Source organism: Rhinopithecus bieti, unplaced genomic scaffold (genome assembly GCF_001698545.2).
Source record: "Rhinopithecus bieti isolate Rb0 unplaced genomic scaffold, ASM169854v2 scaffold_17653, whole genome shotgun sequence".
Lineage (NCBI taxonomy): Eukaryota > Metazoa > Chordata > Mammalia > Primates > Cercopithecidae > Rhinopithecus > Rhinopithecus bieti.
Window position 1 is genome coordinate 1 of NW_016809173.1, and position 22,022 is coordinate 22,022.

General features: G+C 35.2%; 1 protein-coding gene across 1 annotated transcript in view; it reads right to left on the reverse strand.

Annotated features, from left to right (window-relative positions):
- Window positions 1–4,549: 4,549 nt before the first annotated feature.
- Window positions 4,550–22,022, reverse strand: part of LOC108539850 (protein kinase C-binding protein NELL2-like) — a gene marked incomplete at its 3' end in the record, with an annotated part of 294,591 nt that continues 277,118 nt past the window's right edge. The window contains exons 15-17 of the mRNA XM_017888791.1: window positions 11,552–11,674; window positions 7,712–7,807; window positions 4,550–4,700 (exon numbers count right to left, since the gene is read on the reverse strand). Coding sequence (XP_017744280.1) covers window positions 4,550–4,700; window positions 7,712–7,807; window positions 11,552–11,674 — 370 coding nt within the window. The remainder of the gene's footprint in view (window positions 4,701–7,711; window positions 7,808–11,551; window positions 11,675–22,022) is intronic.

Here is a 22,022-nt window from a genome sequence, read left to right on the forward strand (position 1 = left end):
TATAATAATAAAATTAAAAAAAAAAAAAAAGTCAGTGAAGATAATAAGTTCAGACACCAAAAGTCCAAAAGACATGAGGAAACAATCATGGGGCATAAGTCAGCAAACACAATAAAAGCTAGATTTAGATCTCCTCGAACTTCAGGCAATAGAGCAATGCCATAAATTTTATAATATAAGTACGTTTAAAGTTGTTAAAGACATAAAAGAAGTAATCAAACCACAAGACCAAAATAATAACTAAGGAAAAAGAACCAAAATATATGAAAAGAGAACTCCCAGAAATTAAAAGTTATTAAAATTTAAAACTTCAACAAATAAACTAAATAATGGATTAGACAAAGCTGATAAATTCATCCGTACACTGGTGGATAGGTTTGAAAAAATTATGAAAGGCACAATACAGAGAGATAAAGAGATGAAAAGTATAAAAGAATGTGAAGAATTATAGAAAAGACAAGGGCCAACAAATATCCAGTAGGAAGTCCAGAAGGAGAGAATAAAGAGAAGTGGAAATAAGCAGTATTCAAAGGGATAAAGACTGAGTGGATTCCAAAACCGACGATAGAGGTAACTCTTCAGATTCATTCTTCTAAAGGAGTCCGTAGCAAGATAAATAAAAATATTAATAAATTCATACCCAGGCACAATGCTTTGAAACCACATACTCCAAAGAAAAGGAAACCTTAAAAGCAATTAGAGAGAAACAGACTTTTAAAATGAATTACAATTGAATTGAAAGCAGACTTCTGAACAGAAACCTCAGAAGCCCCCCCCCCCAAAACAATGGAATACTGCCTTCATAGTGCTTAGGGAAAACCTAGAATTCTATACCCAAGAGTTGGCCACCAATAGAACCACTCTAAGAGAGTATTAAAATATGTCCTTCAAGAAGAAAGAAATGAAACAAACAGGGGAGGAATAGAATGCAAAAAAACAAAAACAATTTTGGTATAAATAAAATGTTGCACACAACAACGTTTCTCCAGCATATAAAGTTTATGCCTCCCCCGATTATACTTCTGATCAATAGAAGTTCGTCAGCTTATCCATATGAAAAAATCAGAATTTATGAAAGAGAAAATTGCAGAACATTCTCAGCCAACATATGGGGGTACCTCCCAAAAAGAGAAAGATCTTGACCCTAAGACATGTATTTCTATTGACACCTAGACTTTTACAAATTAAAAGTCTACTATTTGAATGGCAGAAAGCCTCAGCCTTCCTATTTGAACTACTCTGTCTAACAAGGACTTATCTGTGGTATGATTTCCAGGATTTATTGTTAAGGGAAAAAGCAGTGGTTGGGGAATTGCTATAAAGGAAAGTTTACTTTTCATTATGTGCTCTTTGTACTTTTAAAATTTATACAATGTGTATATAATATTTATTCAAAATATTAATTAAGTATTCAATTAATTAATTTTAAAACAAAGTTAAACAACTATCTTAAAAGTGACTCCATTTGGCTAGCTTCAAATAAAAAATAAGAGGCAACAGGGATCCTGGGAATTCAAAGGCACAATACAAGTTAATATACAAAAGTGATCTATTGAAAAAAACAATATTTTAAAAATAAAACTGAAGATCTTTTCCAAATTCCCAACTAATTCCACTTGGCTTTTTTCTTTTTCTTGGAGACCTGCTCTCTAACAGCTTGAAAGCTATTTTTTTCCTCTTACATTTTCTGCATGATGTGTCCTCATTTCCAGTGTTAATTAGGTAGGCCTTACAACAAAGGATCTGAAAAATTTTCCCATCATAGTTGTTATCTATTATACATGACTGATATATAGAGTGAGTTTGATTTTTTCCAATGAGCCTGAAGGACTTGGAAGAATGACTTTGAGATTTAACACTAAGAACTTTTGACTACTTTTTGAATAACACAAAGATTTATATTTTCATAAAATATTAACTTTTAATGTTTGCATTAGGACAAAATAAAGCAATTTTAAGCAAATGTACAGAATGCAAATCACTAAATTAAACATTTTAAACCACTAAAGTACAGTAAAATTATACTTATAACTGGTTTATGAATGAATCAAGAAAACTAGAATCCTTTATTGTTCTTAACCTTTCTCTTATAACATCTCAGGGCATCTCCAGCTAACTCAAGGATGTCAAAGAGTCTCAAACAGTTCTGTCTATAAAAGTTTATTTACAATTCAACTTAAAATTTACAAAATCATCATATCAGGTGTCATTTATTGAGTGCTTACCAACTCCTCAACATGGTGCTATGTGCCTTCCTCCATTTAATCTCCAGAACAAACCCATGAGATAGATATTACTATCATCTTTATTTTCTACATGCACAAATTAAGGCATAGACAAAAATGCAATAACATGAAAAGGGTCACATGGCTGGTTGGTAATAGAACTAGTTCTCAGGCCAATGTTTCTCTGACTTCAATTTTTGCGTTCTTGACCACTATGTTAAATTCTTCAAGGAGAACGGGGTTTGGAATAACATTAAGCAATTAAAATCTTATTTAAAACAGATTAAGGATCACCAACATAAAGAGAAGTTACGTCTTAAGTATCTAAGCCAACTCAAGCAGGGTACGGTCAAAAAGCCTTTGGTGAGAGTGCTTTTTGTTTGTTGTTTTATTTGTTCATTTTATAACAGAAAAAGAATCACTGGTATCTACACTCCTAATTCATACAAAGTTCATTAAAACACATTCATTTATCAAATGTAATTGAATCGCTTTTATCACTGCAGACAGTTTCAAGATAAGATGTGTCTAGTGAGCATGAGTGCAGATCCCTTAGGCAGATCAACAGAACCCTCCATGAGTATGTGCCCACTTTGCAAAAGCTACCCAGTGAGCTACTTTGCAGATCTTCCCTTGAAAAATTAAGATTCAGAAAACTGAATGTAATAAGACAGTACAGAACTAGAAGCAAAGCTTCCTTTATTCCAAATTGTCTTTATTATAATAAAGCATATTTAATGATTTGTGTACATGAAATTTGCATTTGTTCAGATAGAGCAGAATAAATTCAAAATAAAACTAAAAAATTCTTATTGGTAAAGCAGATGTATCTACAGTTTTTCTTTCTTTTTACATTATTTTTTATCAGATTGTCTCAGATTTTCTTCTCAATTTCTCCTCTTTTCTCACATAAAGATATATATTTTGGTAATGTCTTTCCACTGTGAGTCATATTGGTAAGAAAAGGTATGCCATGTCTGAACTGTTCTGAGAATTTTCTCTTGCTTCTGAATTTTTTCTAGTCTTCCTATGAAAAAATGATATAAATTTATACAAATTTCTGGAAAAATACGCCTCAAAAAAACAAACACTAATGAAACCAGCAGATATATTTTATGATGAAAAATGTGCTAATTCAGTCATACCAGGAAAAGTAATAGTTTGACATTAATAATAAATGCTAACTTTGGATAAAACTAGCAAGATAACTTTTTTCTAACAAAAATAATTTCTATTATCTATACTATAACATAACGGTATGATAAAATATAACTGTTTAAAAAATGAGGGGCGGCCGGCGGGGGGGAATCAACCATACGCTTGAAGTTACTTTTGAAGTAAAGCAATACTCATGTAGGCCTCATGCTTCATTTTGTCATTTTAAAACAACACATATTAAAAGCTACAAAACACTTAGGGATGCAACTTAAATTTATATTCATTTAACAACTCACTAAAATAATTAAAATCTCATCTCATGTTTTGATATGTGGATAACAAATCCATTATTTTGTACACAGAAAAAAAAGCATTTATCATCAAAATGTTAGATCTCTTCCTTGATACTATAGCAATGTTTTTTTCAGCTTTGTCATTTGTTAACAACTTTTTCCCAGTTATAAATATTTTAATTCGATTTAAGTCAGCAATTGCTTGTAGGGGACTGTCAAATCTTTTAGAGTTATGCTTTAAATCATTACTGAAAAATTTGCTTTTAGTATAATAAGACAGCTTTGCATATTAATTAGATCATCAGACTCATGTTTGCTGAGGTTTAGCAATCGTGTAATAAATACAATATGGCAGTGATAAAGCTGTAAACCTTGGCACATAGCTTTAGCTTTCTAATACACTTTACTGAGTTACCCAAGAAATAATCACCCTGCTAAATCCAAGTTAAACACCTGATAGAATATTAGGATATTTAATTAAAAATGAAGTTATGCTATACATGTGGGTGATTTTATACAGTGGCTAAAAAAGAAGTCCATGAAAAATTAATTTTGCTCAGTAAAAATCATACACATTGCTCTTTTGTGAAGTTGGTAAATGAATGCAAACTTTCCTACTAAGATACACATGATGCAGAAACAGAAATGAGGGGAGGGTGTTTCAGAAGAGACTTCAACTAAAGGAACAAGGGGTGGTAAGTGCAAGACACATTCAGATTGTCTTTCAAAAAGCAAGTAAATCCTATTATTTCATCCTCAGCGATTCCACTGAGATGGCTCAACAGATGGCCACTGGGGCTGCACAACAATTTCCTTTTTAAGCTATCAGGCCACATCCAACTCCAGCAGGCCAAATTTAGGCCATTCCTATACTTGGAAATCTTGTCAATCTGGAAGCATCCTTTAACTTTGGAGAGAAAAATTGCCACAGTTTTCGCTGTTAAAGACAACAGGGTTATTTGGCAGTCGAAGGTGGCATAACAAAAGGCACAGACCCGATGAACGATGAAGGTATGATGAATTCCTGGGACAAAGCATGGCATAAGAAAAAAGGAAAGCAGGAAGAAAGGAAGAAAGAGAAGGAGGGAAGAAGGCAGGACAGGAAAGAGAGAGAGAGGAAGACAGGAAGGGAAGCAAGGAAAGAGGAAGGAGTGAGAGAAGGGGGAAGGAAGGAAAAGAGAAACACTGGGCTAGAAATCAGAAGACCCACGTTCTAGAATGCAGATATAGATCAACAGTGAAACACCTATATAAGCTACTTCACTTCTCTGTGCCTTAATTACCATATCTGCCATATGATAGTACATAACTAGATAACTCTGAAAGCTTCAACTAACATTCAAAAAAGTCCAGCAAATATGGAAACAGCCACACCATCTTTTTCCTCATCATTTAATTGATCACTCATGTGTGCATTTATTTATTCACCAAATATTTATGGAACAACTACTAAGGTACTGTTTCATGATGATACAAAAGCAAATAAGATACACCCTGTGTCCTCATGAGATTCACTGCCTGGGGGTGGGAATGAAGTGAGCTGGCAGAAGGACAAGAGGATAAAGCTGGGTGGATATGCAGGGCCAAGTCCTAACGGGCCTTATTGATCATGTTAAAAATGTGGCCTTTATCCTGAGGGCAATGGGGAACATGAAAGGTTTTCTTCAGTCTGGAGTGATATGATCAGATTTCTGCTCTGTTATTCTGTGGATACTGGACTAGCCAGAGACAACCTGAAAGTCCCCAACAACTGCAGCTCTGACCAGAATAGAAAGAAATGGACCCTGGTAAAGACATGGACTCAAAAGGATTTGAATGGATGTGAAAGAGGGTGAAAGAGAAATTGCTCCCTGATGACTGGCTTAGAAGACTTGATGGATATGGTGGCTATTTGCTGAAATAAACTAGTAAGGAAGGAAGAAATGAAGATTCAGGTTTTGGTGGAGGACGGTAAATGGGGAGACATGAATCATGGATGAGATAATGAGTTCAGATTGGGATCTTTGGATTTAAAGTCCCCAAAGAAATATACTGGGATGCACTGGATAAAAGCCTGGATTTGGGAGCAGAATGACCTTTGTATCAGCTTCAAACTCTGATGCTAGGGAAAAAAAATTAAACACCCTGAACCCAGTATTTCTGCATGCAAATACAGATAATAACTGCCTTAGAAGAGAATGGTGAAGAGTAAGGTGATGCATAAAGGGTACAACACACAGGGAAGTTAGGTAACTTGCCTAAGGCAACATAACATATAAACAGTACAACTCAACTTTGAGTCCACATCTGTTCTCAAAGCCCTTGGCTGCTACAGACAGCTATGTAGAATCAGTCTGGGATTGTCTTCTTACAGACTGAAGGTTCAAGGATAATGAAATAGAGATAGCTACATGTTCTCTTGGGTTATTTTTAACTCCAGTCTTAAATATTACATTGCCAATATTAATTTTATGCCGTTCTAGATTTCTACAATCTTGTGATATTTTTCCTAGTGGAAGAATGCTGTACAGGATTGTGCATGGCCACTATTCATCCCAGATTTTCTGGGACAGCTTTTATTTCAAAATTCCACACCATTATCCTCACACCATTGAAATGTCCTGAAAAAGGAAGTATTTCTGTATCCAGCCTCTGTACCAGAAGCAGCACAAAAATATTGTATTCAGGAAGCCTTGTCACAGAGGTGTTGATGTGCAGGAGGTCCACAGTGCACCTTGATGTATAGGGGCAAACTGGTAGAGAGCATGCCATAGAAATATAAGAAAACTATTGCAGTAGAGGTGCCTGATTTGATTTAGTATATCATATGGTAACTACTAAAAACCTGTATTTCTAACAAGTTATCAATCTCTATAGGTGACTCTCATGCACAATAAATTTAGGGAGCTTCTGATTTAGGAAAGGATCCTCTTAAGAAAGAGTCCTACATATCAAAGATAGTCACTATACATTGTCAGTCACAGACTTTTGAAATCAATTAGTCACTGAAATTTGAAAAACAAGACTTAGCAGTACTTGTAGAGATTATCTAGTGATGCAAGCCCTTTTGTGAGCATCCTTCTGTGCACAGTAGCAGTTTCTATTCAGTAAAATGTTCACTTCCCAAATGGAGCAGAACATTTTCTGTCTCACATTCTGGTAAGTCAGTGTTTTCATTAAACCAGATGACTCTGCAAGTGGAATAGAGGCAGAGCATGTACTGTATCTATTGCATTGAGATTTATGAAAAGCAATATGAGATGACAACTGTCAATTGCCAGTGGCAGAAGCTTTCTTTTAGGAAGAATAACCTGACTCTCTGAGGTCATTGCTATTGGACCCCACTGAACCAAAAGCAACCAAAACCACTACGAGTATGATTTTAATTAGGACTTAATACTCAAAACATTTTTTTAAATTCCCAAGGTGTGTTTTTCATTGGACAAAGTATTTTACTTTAGGGTTATAAGTTATATGTAGACTATATATTGTTTTAAAATAATTTTAAAGTTTTAATATTCATGTCCATCAGAAAGAATAAGTTCAGAATGGATCTGGATGAGAAATAATTGAGAAGTAGAAAACTTTAATTATTTTCCAGATCAATAATTATTTATGAATAATTAAGGGGCCAGATAAAAATTTATTAAAAATTCCTAATTGTGGATGCAGGTGATAGTGTGTCCTAGGCACTGAGTTGGCCATAAGCTTGAAATCTAGGCTTTAATATAGTCATATAGATTCCAGTAAAAATGGATTTCAAATGAGTAAAATGAATTATGAAGTCATAAAATCCTGGGTAATTCCACACATGTTTCTGAAAAGTTCAATATGCATCTAGTTATAATAGCTGCAAAACCTTTTTAGAGTGACTTTGGGGAATCGCCTGGCAAAATGCATCACTGAAACTTCCCACCTCCTCCCTCCTATCACTTCCTTATTAATAGCTCCACGCTTTGAGAACCCACTTGAAACTTGAAACATTATTTTCCTCATGGATTACTTTATGCATTAGCATAAAAATTCATTTTCTAGAAGATGAAATGATATTCTTACCCGTTTCACAGCTGGGTCCAGTGAAGCCTTGTGGGCAGGCACACACATTAGTGGCAATACAGGCTCCTCCATTCCTGCAGCCATCTTTGCAAAACGCTAAAATAATTCAGATACATGATTTTAGCATTTTAGAAGTAAGTAGTTTAATAAACTCCAAACCTAGCTTTTCATTATCCCCTTAGAGATATGAACATCAAATTATAAAAGTTATTTTAATTTTGTTTTCATGTAATATTTCCCATACATGTAAGAAACTTCAACACAACTTGTAAAACAGTACTCTTTCCAATGTTAGAGGAGTATTTCACCCTTAAAACAAAATACTCAAATTTATTTAAACAACAAACAGCAAATTTGCACAATAGGAAGTACATTAAAATTCAGATTTCTTCTCATTGTAACAATCCACCTTGAAAATAAACCTGAAAATGGCAGTTATCCTAGATGGAGCAAACCACCATCTAAAGAACGAGACCACGAAACAGGAAATGGTTGAATCCCATGGGGCTCTGACCATTTTGCACACTAGCCGAAGTGCCAACATAGTAGGAAATGCTCCATCCTTCAAAAATTTGTAAGCGGGTCCTGGTAATGAATTAACCAATAGCAAGAAAAATTCATTAGAGTGGTCTTCACGGAGATTCTTAAATTCCTCTGCTAAGGCTAGGTCAGAATCAGGATCAAGGGCAAAGACACTGTATAACCTGTTTCATTAGAGTGGTTTTGGGAATGAGGAAAGTTGTTCTGTGAGTAGGAAGCCGAACCATTGCAAGGGAGCCAAGGTCTGTACCATTGCAAGGGTGATCTCTTGAAATGTGCTGTGTTCAAAGAAGTGCAGAAAAGAAGGAGAAGAGCAGCAAGACAAGTGAGCACAACAAGAGACGAAGAGAAAAACAAGACGGTTGGGACTGAGCCCCCTTTAGAAGCTTTTATTTCCACTTTGGCTTATTCTTTGGCTCTGTAAGGCTCAGCAGCTGCTTCCTCAGTCTGACAAAGTCTGTAATGAGTGAATTAGACCAGCTTGTTCCAGGCATTAAGGCAAAAGTTTTTTCTACAGTTTTCTGGCATGTGCTTCCTCTAGTTAGGTAGAATATACTTTCTCAGAGTAATAAAATGTAGAAATCTGAAATTCTAGTGATGAGTTAAAGAAATGGACCCAAAGAGTCCATTTGGCTTCTTTGGTTTAAACCTCATAAATGATAAAGAATGTGTCTGCCAGACCACGTTCATATGTTCACCAGAGTAATTTGCAAGGTTGTAGCATGTTGATTCCGCACAGAACTCATGTTGATCAACTGCATGTTGATACCGCACAGAACTCAATGATTCAGCTCCTACATTTAAACTACTTATCTCTCAGATTTTTCCCATTCTCAGCATGGGAATTCCCAATAATTGGGAATTCCCAACATTCCCAAAGATATATACAGGAACCGAACAGTCTTTATTCGGGCAACCTGTAGTCCTAACTTCCAGAAGGAATTTATAAATCCTTGAAAGTTCTCCTTCTTTCAAATACAAGAATTGTCTGTCTGCATATGTTCATAACTTTCAGAGTTCTTTATTTTATGAACTTTATTCTTCATACTAAATAGGAATTGGAATCAAGCAGAAATAAGAGAAAAGCTTTAGGGCTCCTAGATTAAACCTTAAGCCTAAGCAAACTCTCAGAACATTCCGGTGATTTGGAGAAAGTCCTAAAGACTTAGTTATATTGTATCCACTCATGCTTTGGAAATACATTTCAAGATCCACAGAGGATCCTTGAAACCTCAGACAGCACAGAAATCTATTTTTAGATTATATGTGTATATGTATATATCCACATATAATCTAAATACACATACATACATATACATATGTATACATACACACTTTGTATATACATATATATACGTATATATATACAGTGTGTATATATGTGTGTGTATATGTGTACATATGTGTATATATGTATATACGTATATATATAATGTAGTTTTCCTATACAGACATATTATGATAAAGTTTAAAGTATGAGTTATGCATAGTAAGAGATTAACAACAGTAATTTATAATGAAATAGGTCAATTATAACAATATGCCAACATCACTACTGTTGCACTTTGGGGCCATTAACAGTAAAATAAAAATTACTTGTTTTTGTTTTACCCATTTTGAGTTAGTTTTTGTACATGGTGTTTGTTTTTTGTTTTGTTTTGTTTTTGTTTGTTTTTTGGTGGAGATGTTGCCCAAGCTGGTCTCAAACTCTAGACTCAAGCAATCCACCTGCCTTGGCCCCCCAAAGTGCTGGGGTTACAGGTGTGAGCCACCAAGCCCAGCGAAAATAAGGTTTACGTGAATACAACCATTGTGATACCTCAGCAGTGTATTTGATAATCGGGAAGGCTACTAAGTGACTAATGGTGGCTAGTTGTAGACAGCATGGACACACTGGACAAAGGGATGAGTCACATCCCAGGCGGGATCTCATGCTACTCAGAACGGTGCACAATTTTAAACTTAAGAATTGTTTATTTCTAGAATTTTTGATTTAACATTTTCAGACTGCAGTTGACCACGGGAACTAAAACCATCAAAAGCAAAACTGTGGATGAGAGGGAACTACTGTACTATACATTCTAAAAGTCTAGCTTTTCTCAGGATTTGTTTAGTATTTCCAAGCAAATTTTTGTGGGATTTGGACCCCGAAATAAGTAGGCCTTCTTCAAAACGACCTACACTAATGATTTCCATGGAGTTTTGAAAATCAGGGTAATCCTCTGGCCCACCCATCTCTGGGTACAGTGCATTTTTGTCGACCAGGCCTTAAGACCCATCCTCATAAGACACTGCATTAACTACTATTCCTTGTTCTTTCCTACCTCACACAGACACGGTACCATAGCAAACTGATTTTAGTGAACTCTGAGATGAAGGACACAGTATATTTGAGAAATCAGCAGTTTTGAAGCTTAAAATGCCTAAATTGGATAAATCATATGACATTATAAGGGATGTAAACGTTATACTATGGGAGTTTGTAGAGTTTCCAAAAAGGTCTTCTATTTCCCCTAGGAGGTAGGAGGGAAAGAGGACAGTGGGGGAAAAGGTGAGTTAAGGATTGTGGTGAACTACAGTTGTATTGTCCACTGATGGAAACAGAAATCTGATTTCAACGGGACATTTAAAAGAATGATCAATCGGCATTAACAAACAAGCTAAAATAGGAAACTATAACATGTAGAGAATCAATATTCATGGTTAATTAATCTTCCACAGTAGCGTCTGACAGCTCACAAGAGAGGGAAAAAAAAAAAAAAAGCTGTCCTACTGACTCAAAATGGAGGTGATTCACATGGTAGCAAAACAAATAGGTTGACAATGCTGTCAGAAAAATAGCTATGATGATATATGCATGTTTCGTCTCAAAAAGAAACATCTGAAGCTGGGAGAGTGCTAAACTGAATGAAAAGGAAGGTTCAACGAAATTAAAGATCAAAAGGTGTAGAAAGAACAGACTGAACAAGCTGGAAGAAGAGGGATTAGACAATAGAATGTTGAAATTTAAGATTTCCAAGATGGAGCAGTTCTCCACAAAAATGCCCAGGATGAAAACCACTGTGGCTAAGGTCAAGGAACATTAGGTCAAAGGAGCTGAATGATTTGGTCACTTAAACACTGAAGTAACCCAGGAGGATGTCAAGACCTGCGGGAAAGACTATGAGCCACACACCAAAGCTTTTGATGTCTCCAGGAAGTACCTGGAATGTACATAACAGTAATGATAACGTGTAGAGGAAGGTAGAGAGGGATTGCATTGCACATAATGGAAGAGGCATTGGCATTTCAACCTTTTACCTTTGCATGTTGTTCCATTCCCTGTATAGCCCGGCTTGCAAACACAGTTGTGTCCTCCAACAGTGTTGAAGCATAAAGCATTTTCATCACAGTTGTGCTGATTTGTGATACACTCATCATGTTCTGAAATGAGGAATACAATTTTGTTACTCATAGTTATACTTCCAAAGACAGTATATTTTAAACTACACCTTCAATCTTGGTTATTGCATGGTAAATTCTTTCAACCACAGACATAACAAATTATAAATTACAGAAGAGCTCAGATTTTGAAGTATTATATACTCCTCTTGATGTACGTATAAGTTCACACATTCACAAACATTGAATGCAAAATAATTTGGACAAAAGGCATACCAACGATTGCAAGAAATAGAGAGGGGAGGCAAAGATGAGGATTAATTCTAGAAGTAGACTCCAAAGTCAGCTGTATACAGTTAATATTTGGGGAGGTACTCTCATGAAATAAATCTGTCACCTAACTCATCACTGTAGCATGTGAACGATGACAGGGAGGATGTGAAATTGTATTGCTTTGTGAGTCATGACCTGTAGGATAATAAAGCTGAAGTTCTAGGAGTTAGGTGCCTGCCGTTAACACCTGCAGCCACATTTCCAAGCCTAAAGATATTTATGCAAACTGTCTGGGGAATCTTTGATTTCTTTAGTAAGTTCCCTCACTCTGCAAAGAAAGCATCACAAATCTATTAAAAGACAAACTTGCTTTTGTAATATGTGCAAATACAAACTTTAGAATATGTAATCAATATAGTATCTTCTCTAACTGCTTATAACTTGAAACTCTGGAAAGCATTGAATTATTTCATCCTTACAGCACCCTGTGGGAGACGCAGAACCATTATCATCGTAACCATTTTCAAGATGACTCGATGGTGGCTCATAGTGTTTAAGTATCCTGCCCAAGTTCACAGGAATATCAAGTAACTTCAGAATTCTAGCTCAGCATTCAGCAAAGATATAAATGTAAGGAATAAATACAGTGAACATGAGAAAGCAAACAAATCTAACATCAAAATAAAGATGAGGAGGAAATGAAATATGTAAGAAAATGCACACAAATTAGTTCAACCACCTAAAATCCCTACAGTGGCACTACTTCATACTCAGTCTTTTACATGAATATTATTTAGGCCTAAAACAAAATACATATTTTAATAAATTACATTGATTGAGCCATTAATTTCACATGATATAAATCATGAAAACAATGAAAGATTTGATTTTACTTTAGAACTCTGTATTCCAGACATTATAATGGTAACATATCTGTAACTTGTCTTTGGCATAATAGATGTGTAACTTGTAATACATCTGTAAATTGTCTTTGGCATATACAGTTAAGATCAGACCAAAACCACTTACTTCAACTACTAAAATAAAATGCCCTTCGTTTTCTTTTTTAAAAATAAAAATTAACATTTTGCTATTGTATTTTATGTCTCATTCTACATAAGCACAAAGTTATGATAGCTTTAATTATAACCCTGTAATTACATTCATAGAGATTATTCCCAATAATCCTTTAGAGGAAAGAGAGATTTTAATCACCAAGGTTCCAAAACTGCACAAATGGATATATTATTTTCCAAATTCCTGACTGAATAACCAAAAATTTTACAAAATTCCACCCTTATTGTCTAGTATCACAGAACATTTCACAATTTTTATAAATTCATGCTTACTACTGGTAGCTTAGAAAAGAGCTAGATTACACATAGGTCTCCTAATTGAGGCTACACTTGGACCATCATAAAATTTCAGAAGGGCTAGAATGGGCAGCATGCCTACCTTTGGGTTCTGCTGCCTGAAGCAAAACAAATCTACACTTTGAATGAAGTTTGCACCTGCTGCCAATTTTCTTCCCAGTGCAATTCAAAGTGCCACAGTCAATCTATAAATCTTTATATGGACAGCCGTAGGCCCTTAAGAGACAGCTGCTGATTGATTTGATGCTGTTTTAATCCCTGCCTTGGTTGTCTTTTTAATTAGACCATACCCACCAGGTAGAGAAAGGACCTAACAAGATTCAGTTTAGCACCTAGCATGATAATGTTCAATAAGCGCTAAATAATTACACAGTCTGGGATCTGGTTTCCTCTGTTGTCATTTACTCTCAAGGGTACTGAAATGAGAAAGTGGGCTCCTAGGCAATTCAAAGGCAAATACAGTTCTGAAGGCTTTAAATGCCTCCATGCCTTTATATATACATATATTGTTCCCTGTGACTGAAGTGTCCTTCCCCACAGATTCTCCTGGAAGACACTTAGCATTTTTAAACATTACAATAAAATGTCACATGCTGTTCGAAGACACCTTAGTCCTCCCCTCCTACAGAGTTAGGGGCTGCTATCTATTTTCCCTAACACAATATACAAGGTTCTGTTATTCTCTTTTATTGGAATTTTATGTCAATTTCTCTTTAGTTCTTCATTCTTAAGCTCCACTCTGGGACTGTGAATTTTTAGACCAGAATTTTGTATTTTTCTTTGTATCTCATTTAAACATTCAAAGAATGTTTCTTTTTTTTTTTTTCTTTTCATTTTTTTATTATACTTTATAGTTCTAGGGTACATGTGCAATACGTGCAGTTTGTTACATAATGTAATATTTGTGCCTATGTTGGTGTGCTGCACCCATGAGGCCCAATATCATCCTGATACCAAAGCCTGGCAGAGACACAACAAAAAAAAGAGGAATTTAGACCAATATCCCTGAGAACATCGATGCAAAAATCCCATAAAATACTAGCAAACCGGATTCAGCAGCAACATCAAAAAGCTTACCACCACGATCAAGTGGGCTTCATCCCTGGATGCAAGGCTGGTTCAACATTCACAAATCAATAAAATAATCCAGCATATAAACAGAACCAAAGGTCAAGAACCACATGATTATCTTCAATAGATGCAGAAAAGGCTTTTGAAAAATTCAACAGCCCTTCATGCTAAAAACACTCAATAAATTCGTAATTGATGGAAAGTAACCCTTCAAAATAATAAGAGCTATTTATGACAAACCCACAGCTAATATCATACTGAATGGGCAAAAACTGGAAAATCCCCTTTGAAAACTGCACAAGACAGGGATGCCCTCTCTCAACACTCTATTCAACATAGTGGTTGGAAGTTCTGGCTAGGGCAATCCAGGCAAAGAGAAAGAAATCAAGGGGTATTCAGTTAGGAAAAAAAAGAGTCAAATGTCCCTGTTTGCAGATGACATGATTGTACTATTTAGAAAACCCCATCGTTCTCAGCCCAAAATATCTCCTTAAGCTGTAAGCAACTTCAGCAAAGTCCAGGATACCAAAATTAATGTGCAAAAAAATCCCAGCATCTTATACACCAGTAACAGAAAAGCAGAGAGCCAATTCCAGGAATGAACCTTCCATTCACAATTGCTTCAAAGAGAATAAAATACCTAGGAATCCAACTTACAAGGGATGTCAAGGACTTCTTTCAAGAGAACAACAACCACTGCTCAGTGAAATCAAAGGGACACAAACAAATGGAAGAACATACCAATGCTCATAGGATAGGAAGAATCAATATCGTGAAAATGGCCATACTGCCCAAGGTTATTTATAAGATCAATGCCATCCCATCAAGCTACCAATGACTTTCTTCACAGAATTGGAAAAACTACTTGCTTTTTTAAACTTCATAGGAACAAAAAGAGCTCTGCATTGCCAAAACAATCCTAATCAAAAGGACAAAGCTGAGTGCGTCACGCTACCTGAACTTCAAACCATACTACAAGGCTACAGTAACCAAAACAGCATGGGTACTGGTACCAAAACAGAGCTATAGATCATGGAAAGCAGAAACCAGAGTCTCGAAATAATACCACATACTAAAGCCATTCTGATCTTTTGGGGGAAAACCCCCAAAACCTGGAGAGAACAAGAAATGGGAAAGGATTCCCTATTTAAATAAATGGTGCTGGGAAAATTGCTACCATAATAGAAAGCTGGAAACTGGATCCTTTCCTTACTCCTTATACGAAGATTAATTCAAGATGGATTAGAGACTTAAATGTTAGACCTAATACCAGAATGTTTCTTAAATAAATGGTTGAAAGAATAGATGGGGCGAGATAGGAACTACTAATTCCTTTGCCATAATTCAAGACAATCCCAGTTTGTTCAATTGTGGACTACATGCCAAACACAGAGCTCTTAAAAATCCGAGCTGTGTTTTCACATTGATTTTACTACAGTGCAGTTTTATTTGATTTTGGATATTTCAAATATTATTTAAGATATTAGAACATCTTTTGAAAACAGAAAATATTAATTCCTTTACACTATCACTTTAAATCTTTTCACACTACTTAAAATAAAGTTGGTTATAGCTACAATATATGAACTAATGCAAACTGTGAGCTTAGGAAAACTCTTTTAAATGACTGTAGTCTCAAAGAAGATTTTCTAATCCTTCACAAAAACAGAATATAAATGAAGCAACAAGCAAATATTCTGTAAAGTCATCTCAATAGATAGTTAATTATTGGTGCTCCATTTCCAGTTTTGGTCAAATGTCAATTTCTCATCCTTTCTCTGACTCACACTTCCCTGAGGACTCCACCATCAAATCACTAGTTCGCCTCTCCATTTCTAATACTTCCTCCAACACTTCCAATATATAGTAAGTAAAATTCAACAGAATAAGGAGGGAAATTCTAAGGTAAATTTTAAATCAGTATTATGTTCCAGTGTTTAAGAAGAGCATGTCAGGATGTAATAGTGAATAAATTTCAAGATTTATGTCCCACATATTGAAAGGCAGACATTCAGATCTGATGTTTGGAATATCCTTCCAATCTATAAGACTCAATGCCATCTTCATATCCTCAGTAAAAATTTCATGGTTTACTTGATACGACAATCCAACTAACAGCTGGAAGTGAAATCAAATGCATCACTTTCTAGCTCCTCTTCATCAAAAATATCAGCACATGGTTATTTTAATCAGAATTTAATTATTCATTGTGTCTATGAATTTGAAATTTAAATGAAATGAAAAAAAGAAAAATATATCGAAGGAAAACACCATCACTCAACAATACTAAAAGGAAGTAATTTGGTTGTCAATCACTATGAAACATTATACATAGAATTTATAATTGTATAGTGATAGCTAGAAAAGATTTTTTCCTGTGTATCATAATTTGTTTGTTCTGCATCTCTACATACAATGTAAACCTGATTTCATACTAATGATGAGGCGCAATATAGTAAAGTTCTTCCATGGGAAAAAAAAAGTAATAATATACGCACTTGGATGCATCTAAATACAGATGTTATGTATAACAATAATACTTGGCTTTCACTGATTAACCCCTAAGTCAACCTGGGTATGCTAATGTATCTAAAATAATTTTAAGATTCCTATCCAACAGTGTCATCAGTCACAATAACATGGACTTAAGATGAGGTTTAAATTTGGTATTCATATTGAGCTGTTTGCAGTATGAATGTGCTACCTAGAAACAAACAAGTTGCTGTAAAATTCACATAGCTTTCCTCACTGTGATTTCAAAGTAGATGTACAATAGAACACAATCCATGTTCTATTCAAAAATTTCAGTATAATATAAAATGCAAATACTGCAGAAAATAAGAGTGAAAAGTCATCTTTTACAAGTATCTACATTTAAATTAAATTTAGTACATTTTTCTTCAATATCTATTTAGTACTGGAATATTTGGGGTTAAAATTATTATAAAGTTAACAGCCTTCAAAAAGCTTACAGTTTAGTTGAAGATATAAGAAAAAAACACAAAGCTTTAGTAAATGGTTTCATTACGAGAAGCTGCTAAAGTAGAGAAGTAAACACTGCTTACAGAGGGTTGCAAGAGATCAAGGGAGGATCTGGTTGGGTCAGGCAGGAATCCAAAAATGACTTCTTGGAGAACGAAGAATTTGACACGGATTTATTTTTTTTACATGTGTTGGTGAGGGCAGATGCAGATTCCCAATTAAAAACACCATGCATATACTTTGTCTCTTTTGTTTTTGGAATCTCGAGGCCCTTATAAATTTGAATCACACTGAATAATTTATAATAATCATAGCTACGATTCACTGCTTACTACATACCACATACTTTGTTACATATATTATCTCATTTAATCCTTATTTAATCATTTATGACTAAAAACATCATTACAGAAAATTAAAACTTGACTTAGAAAAGCTAAATGGCTTGCCCAGGAACACGCAGCTAGTAAGTAGCAGAGTTGTGAATTACATCTGACTCCAAAATTCAGGCTATTGATTGCTATGTAATTCATTGGCCAACATATTTAATACTTTTGTTTTTCCGAATCTAATCCTTTTTTATTCTAGTGTTCTTCTTTATAATTATTCAGTTTTTAATGTTTATACAGTTTAATGTCTTTTTGTTGTATGTAAAGTCTTCTGCTGCTTTACAATTAGGACGGTATCATCTCTTTACTATATTTTATACTTCTTTAAAAACACCGTCTAAAAGGAATCTTAGAATTATAGCACTTCTTAAGGCAAAGGACAGCCATCACTTTCTGTTCATACTAAAACCCACGTTTTCACAAGGTAGAAAGAAATTTTTAAAAGAAAAGGATAACAACATGTTCAAGTGCAAATCCCCGCCAAACAAAGTAACCAGCTAACAGAACTTGGACTCTAGCACCAATTGCCTGCACTTAAAAATCTCTTGAAGCTTAACATTAAATTAGTTTGGTAAATAGACACCTCCAATGTCTGAGAGTCTTCTCCTCTAACACCAGTGGTCAGGCCGTAGAAACACTGTGCATTGTGCTGGATAATTCTGCTTCATTCTACCAGCAATATCCTACATCCTCTAGCTGACACCTTTATACCCTAGATTCTGCTCTTCTGGTAACAGAACGTAAATGTCCTTGACCATCTAATGAATCATAACACAATGTTTTCATATATCAGGCTGTTAAATATCTGTGAAAGAGAAGGAAAGAAGAAGGGAGAAGGAAGGAAGGAGTGCCACTTTTTTCTTATAGACCTAAAACCAGAAATTTTGGAGTTGCAATATAGAACATTAATTAAACTCAGCTTGTACTCATTTTGGAAGATCTGCAGTGCAATAATTATCTTGTGAAAGTACTGAGGTGCTGTGGACAAGTTCAGAGAGTTGTTTAGTATACTAGGAGAGAGACAGAGTGTATTTTATCAGGGGATTCAGTTGTTGCCATTCTTTTTGGAAAAAAGCAAGAAGTCTCAGTATTGCAGATCCATGGGCTGTGTGATTTGGATGCTCTTCACAAAACAGTGCAGGTCACTACATATTAGCTTTGGTGGGCACACTTACAAGTGACACTTATGGATGGACTTCGGTAAAACCCATTGACATCTTAAGCAATCTAGTCTACAGAAATATTAGAGGAAAATGACTAAGCAGTCATACATTTTTTTAGATAAACCATCCCTCTAAACATGTAGTTTGATACTGTTGTTATAAGCTACTCAAGAGCAATTCACACCTCTTCTATGGGCTTCTCTGCTCCAAGACTTATTTAGCATTAATTCTAAGGGAGCTTTTTCTCAGGTTTCTAGTAATCGGATGATAGTTGTGACTAGAGGTTAGTTGTCACTATGTTTAGGGCCATAACCTGCTAGAATCTAAGAGAGAATTTACTTATATGAAAGTTATATTCCAGAAAACGCTTGGGTTAGAGAAAGTGAAGCAGCTTTCTTTGTGAAACATACACCGATATGTTACTACAGCTGCTGTTTTTCCAACATTTTAAAATTTGAACAGAGGAGTAGAAGATGCAAGATAGACAATACATTTCCTGTGGCTGGAGAAATATATCAGAGAAGAAAGTTTCTCTGAGGGTAGTGGGCTGACTATGAAGGTATATGATGTGTAGCAGGACCACAGCTAAATTTGAAAGATAAAGGAGAAAAAATGAGAAAATTATGTACTATTGTAATGAACAATAACAGGGAGGCAGTGTATATAGTACATATTTTAATTTCCAGACAGGCTTAGTTTCAGATGCCATTTTATCCTAGTTCTATGGACATGAGAAAGTTAGCTAAGCTTTCTAAGTTTAAAATGGGGAAATTAGGAACTGTATAAAAGAGCAGTTGTGAAGAATAAATTTAAAGGATGAAAGTTAAATTGCTGGCAATAATAAGGACACTCAAGAAAAATTAGTTGCCTATTATCTACTTCAGTGGGAAAATTTCTTTTGCTTTTACTAGACAGATGTCTTCTCTTTTCCATTTCATTTTAATTCTGTGGAGAGAACCTAAATGTCCCATAGTGTTTGTTCTCCTCACAATCTTTTCTGAAATCAAATCTATTTTGGACATTTTTCTTGTTTCCGAAATGCCACTACTTTCAATGATTACATCAAGGGAAAATTGCCTGCTGACATATTGAGCAACAGCTATTCACTCTGTTTCTTGTGATTACCTTATTTACTCACTTTATATTATAGAAAAATTTTACTTACTACCATGTCATTTTAACAGAAATCTATTTTTAATGCTACTAAAGTGACTGCCAGAAGTCATATTGTAAACTTATTTGATGCCCATATCAGTAGCAAATTCCCTAAAAGTCATTTTTAACACCCAGGCATTTTTAATTCACTATTTGTTTCTTGCTCACTGACCACACCGATTCAATTCAAGTCAATACTGACTTCTTGTCATTCTTCAGTTTGCTTGGCAACTAGGAATTTGTTCCGATTTTCTTCTCCTGACATGCTTGGTTAATTTTCTTCCAGTCTTTTCACTGGTGTGCCCAGTCTCCCTTCCTAATCCTTATTTGACCAAGAATCTTAACAACCAAAGCACACTCAAATTTCCTCCTTCTCCTTATAGTAATTTCATAAGCTAACAAATAGAAACTAACTATGATATATCGTAGAAGTTGTTTAGTGCCATAACAGGGAAAATAATAATAGTAATAATAATGACAGTAGCTAAATTCTTAAGTGCTTACTACAGACTGCAAAACACTGTGCTGTTTTATATGCAGTATCCCCTTTAGTCTTCATAAAAGGCCTGTTCAGGTAGGTATTATTTTTATTTTTATTTTATAAATGAGAATACAGAGCTTGCTTGGCGCAATTAGGTGCTTTGTCCAAAGTCACATAGCTAGAAAGTAACAAGGCCAGACTTCAGTGCTTTAAAATACACAACCTGCAAACAAAAATCTCATGAAGCTTAAGGAGCTCAAAGAGATGAGGACTGACGGAAGGTTCTGGGAAAGCATTACGTGGGAAACAGGCCAAACAGGTGGCTCTTGAAAGACAGAAAGGGGTTTTAACAAAAGAGTAAAGATGGGAAAGAACACAGCATCTGGAGAAAACACAGGTGCACAAGATAAAAGCATGGGGTATAAGAGGGCCCTCAAGTACTTGAGCTGGCAGATGGTGATGACTAAAAGATAACAGTAAGGAATAAGTATTGGTAGCGTCCAGACTACAACAGAATTTTATTTGGTAGGCAATAAATAGCTGCTTCCAGCTGTAGAAGAAAATGTGGCATGGAAAATTAGAGTTGATTTTAAGGAAAACTAATCTAACAGTAACGTGTAGATGAAGAGAGATTAACTTTCCTTGACAAAATGGGCTTCTCAAGTTAGAAAGTTAGTATTCTTCTCTCTTTTTATCCCTCTTTCTTCCTTTTATTCTTCTCCATTTGAACTAGATTATTATTGAGAGTTGAGACAGAAGTCTGTGCAACACTGAGAGAGGGAAGAGGAGAAGAATGAGAAGGCGGAGGAGGATAAGGAGGAAGGGGAGAAGGAGGAGGAGGAGGAGCGGTGTTGACAACAAAGAAAAACAGAAAGAAACTGAGTGCTTATTACCTGCAAAGCACTGTGCTAAGCAACGTATATATTCAGCATAAGGAAGTACTAAAGACAGAGGAGGAATTACTGGGAAGTTTACAACAAAATCACAAGATTTGAATCCCTTTAAGGCAGGAACCATGTCTTATTCATTTTACGCATCCCAGCCCCTATGATTTTGTGAATTAAACTGTCTTGAATAGAGGGTCTAAAGTATAATGGAGAAAATGATGAAGGAAGAGGGGTAGATTTATACTCCAATTTTGGGCTCCAAAGTGAATCAATATTTGAGTCAAGAGGAAGAAACACTTTAGATAACTTAGGTTCTTAACCTGGGCAAGTGGGAAGGTGGTGATGAGATTAATAGATTTAAGAGAGCCTCTTACCTGTAGGCATTTTGTTATTCTTGTTTGCCTGGGTTTTGTTTGTTTTTTTATGGCAAAGAAGAAAATAGAAATAAACAGTCAAAATATAAAGGCAAGGACCACCTTAGGAAACAAAATTTACTCTATTGATGGTGATCATAAACCAAATAAACACTCTTCACCCCAAATCTGTTTAACGACCACCACTTAGATGGTAAACCCTTGGGTCTAATTCATCAATCACCCCCAACATCCAAAACAAA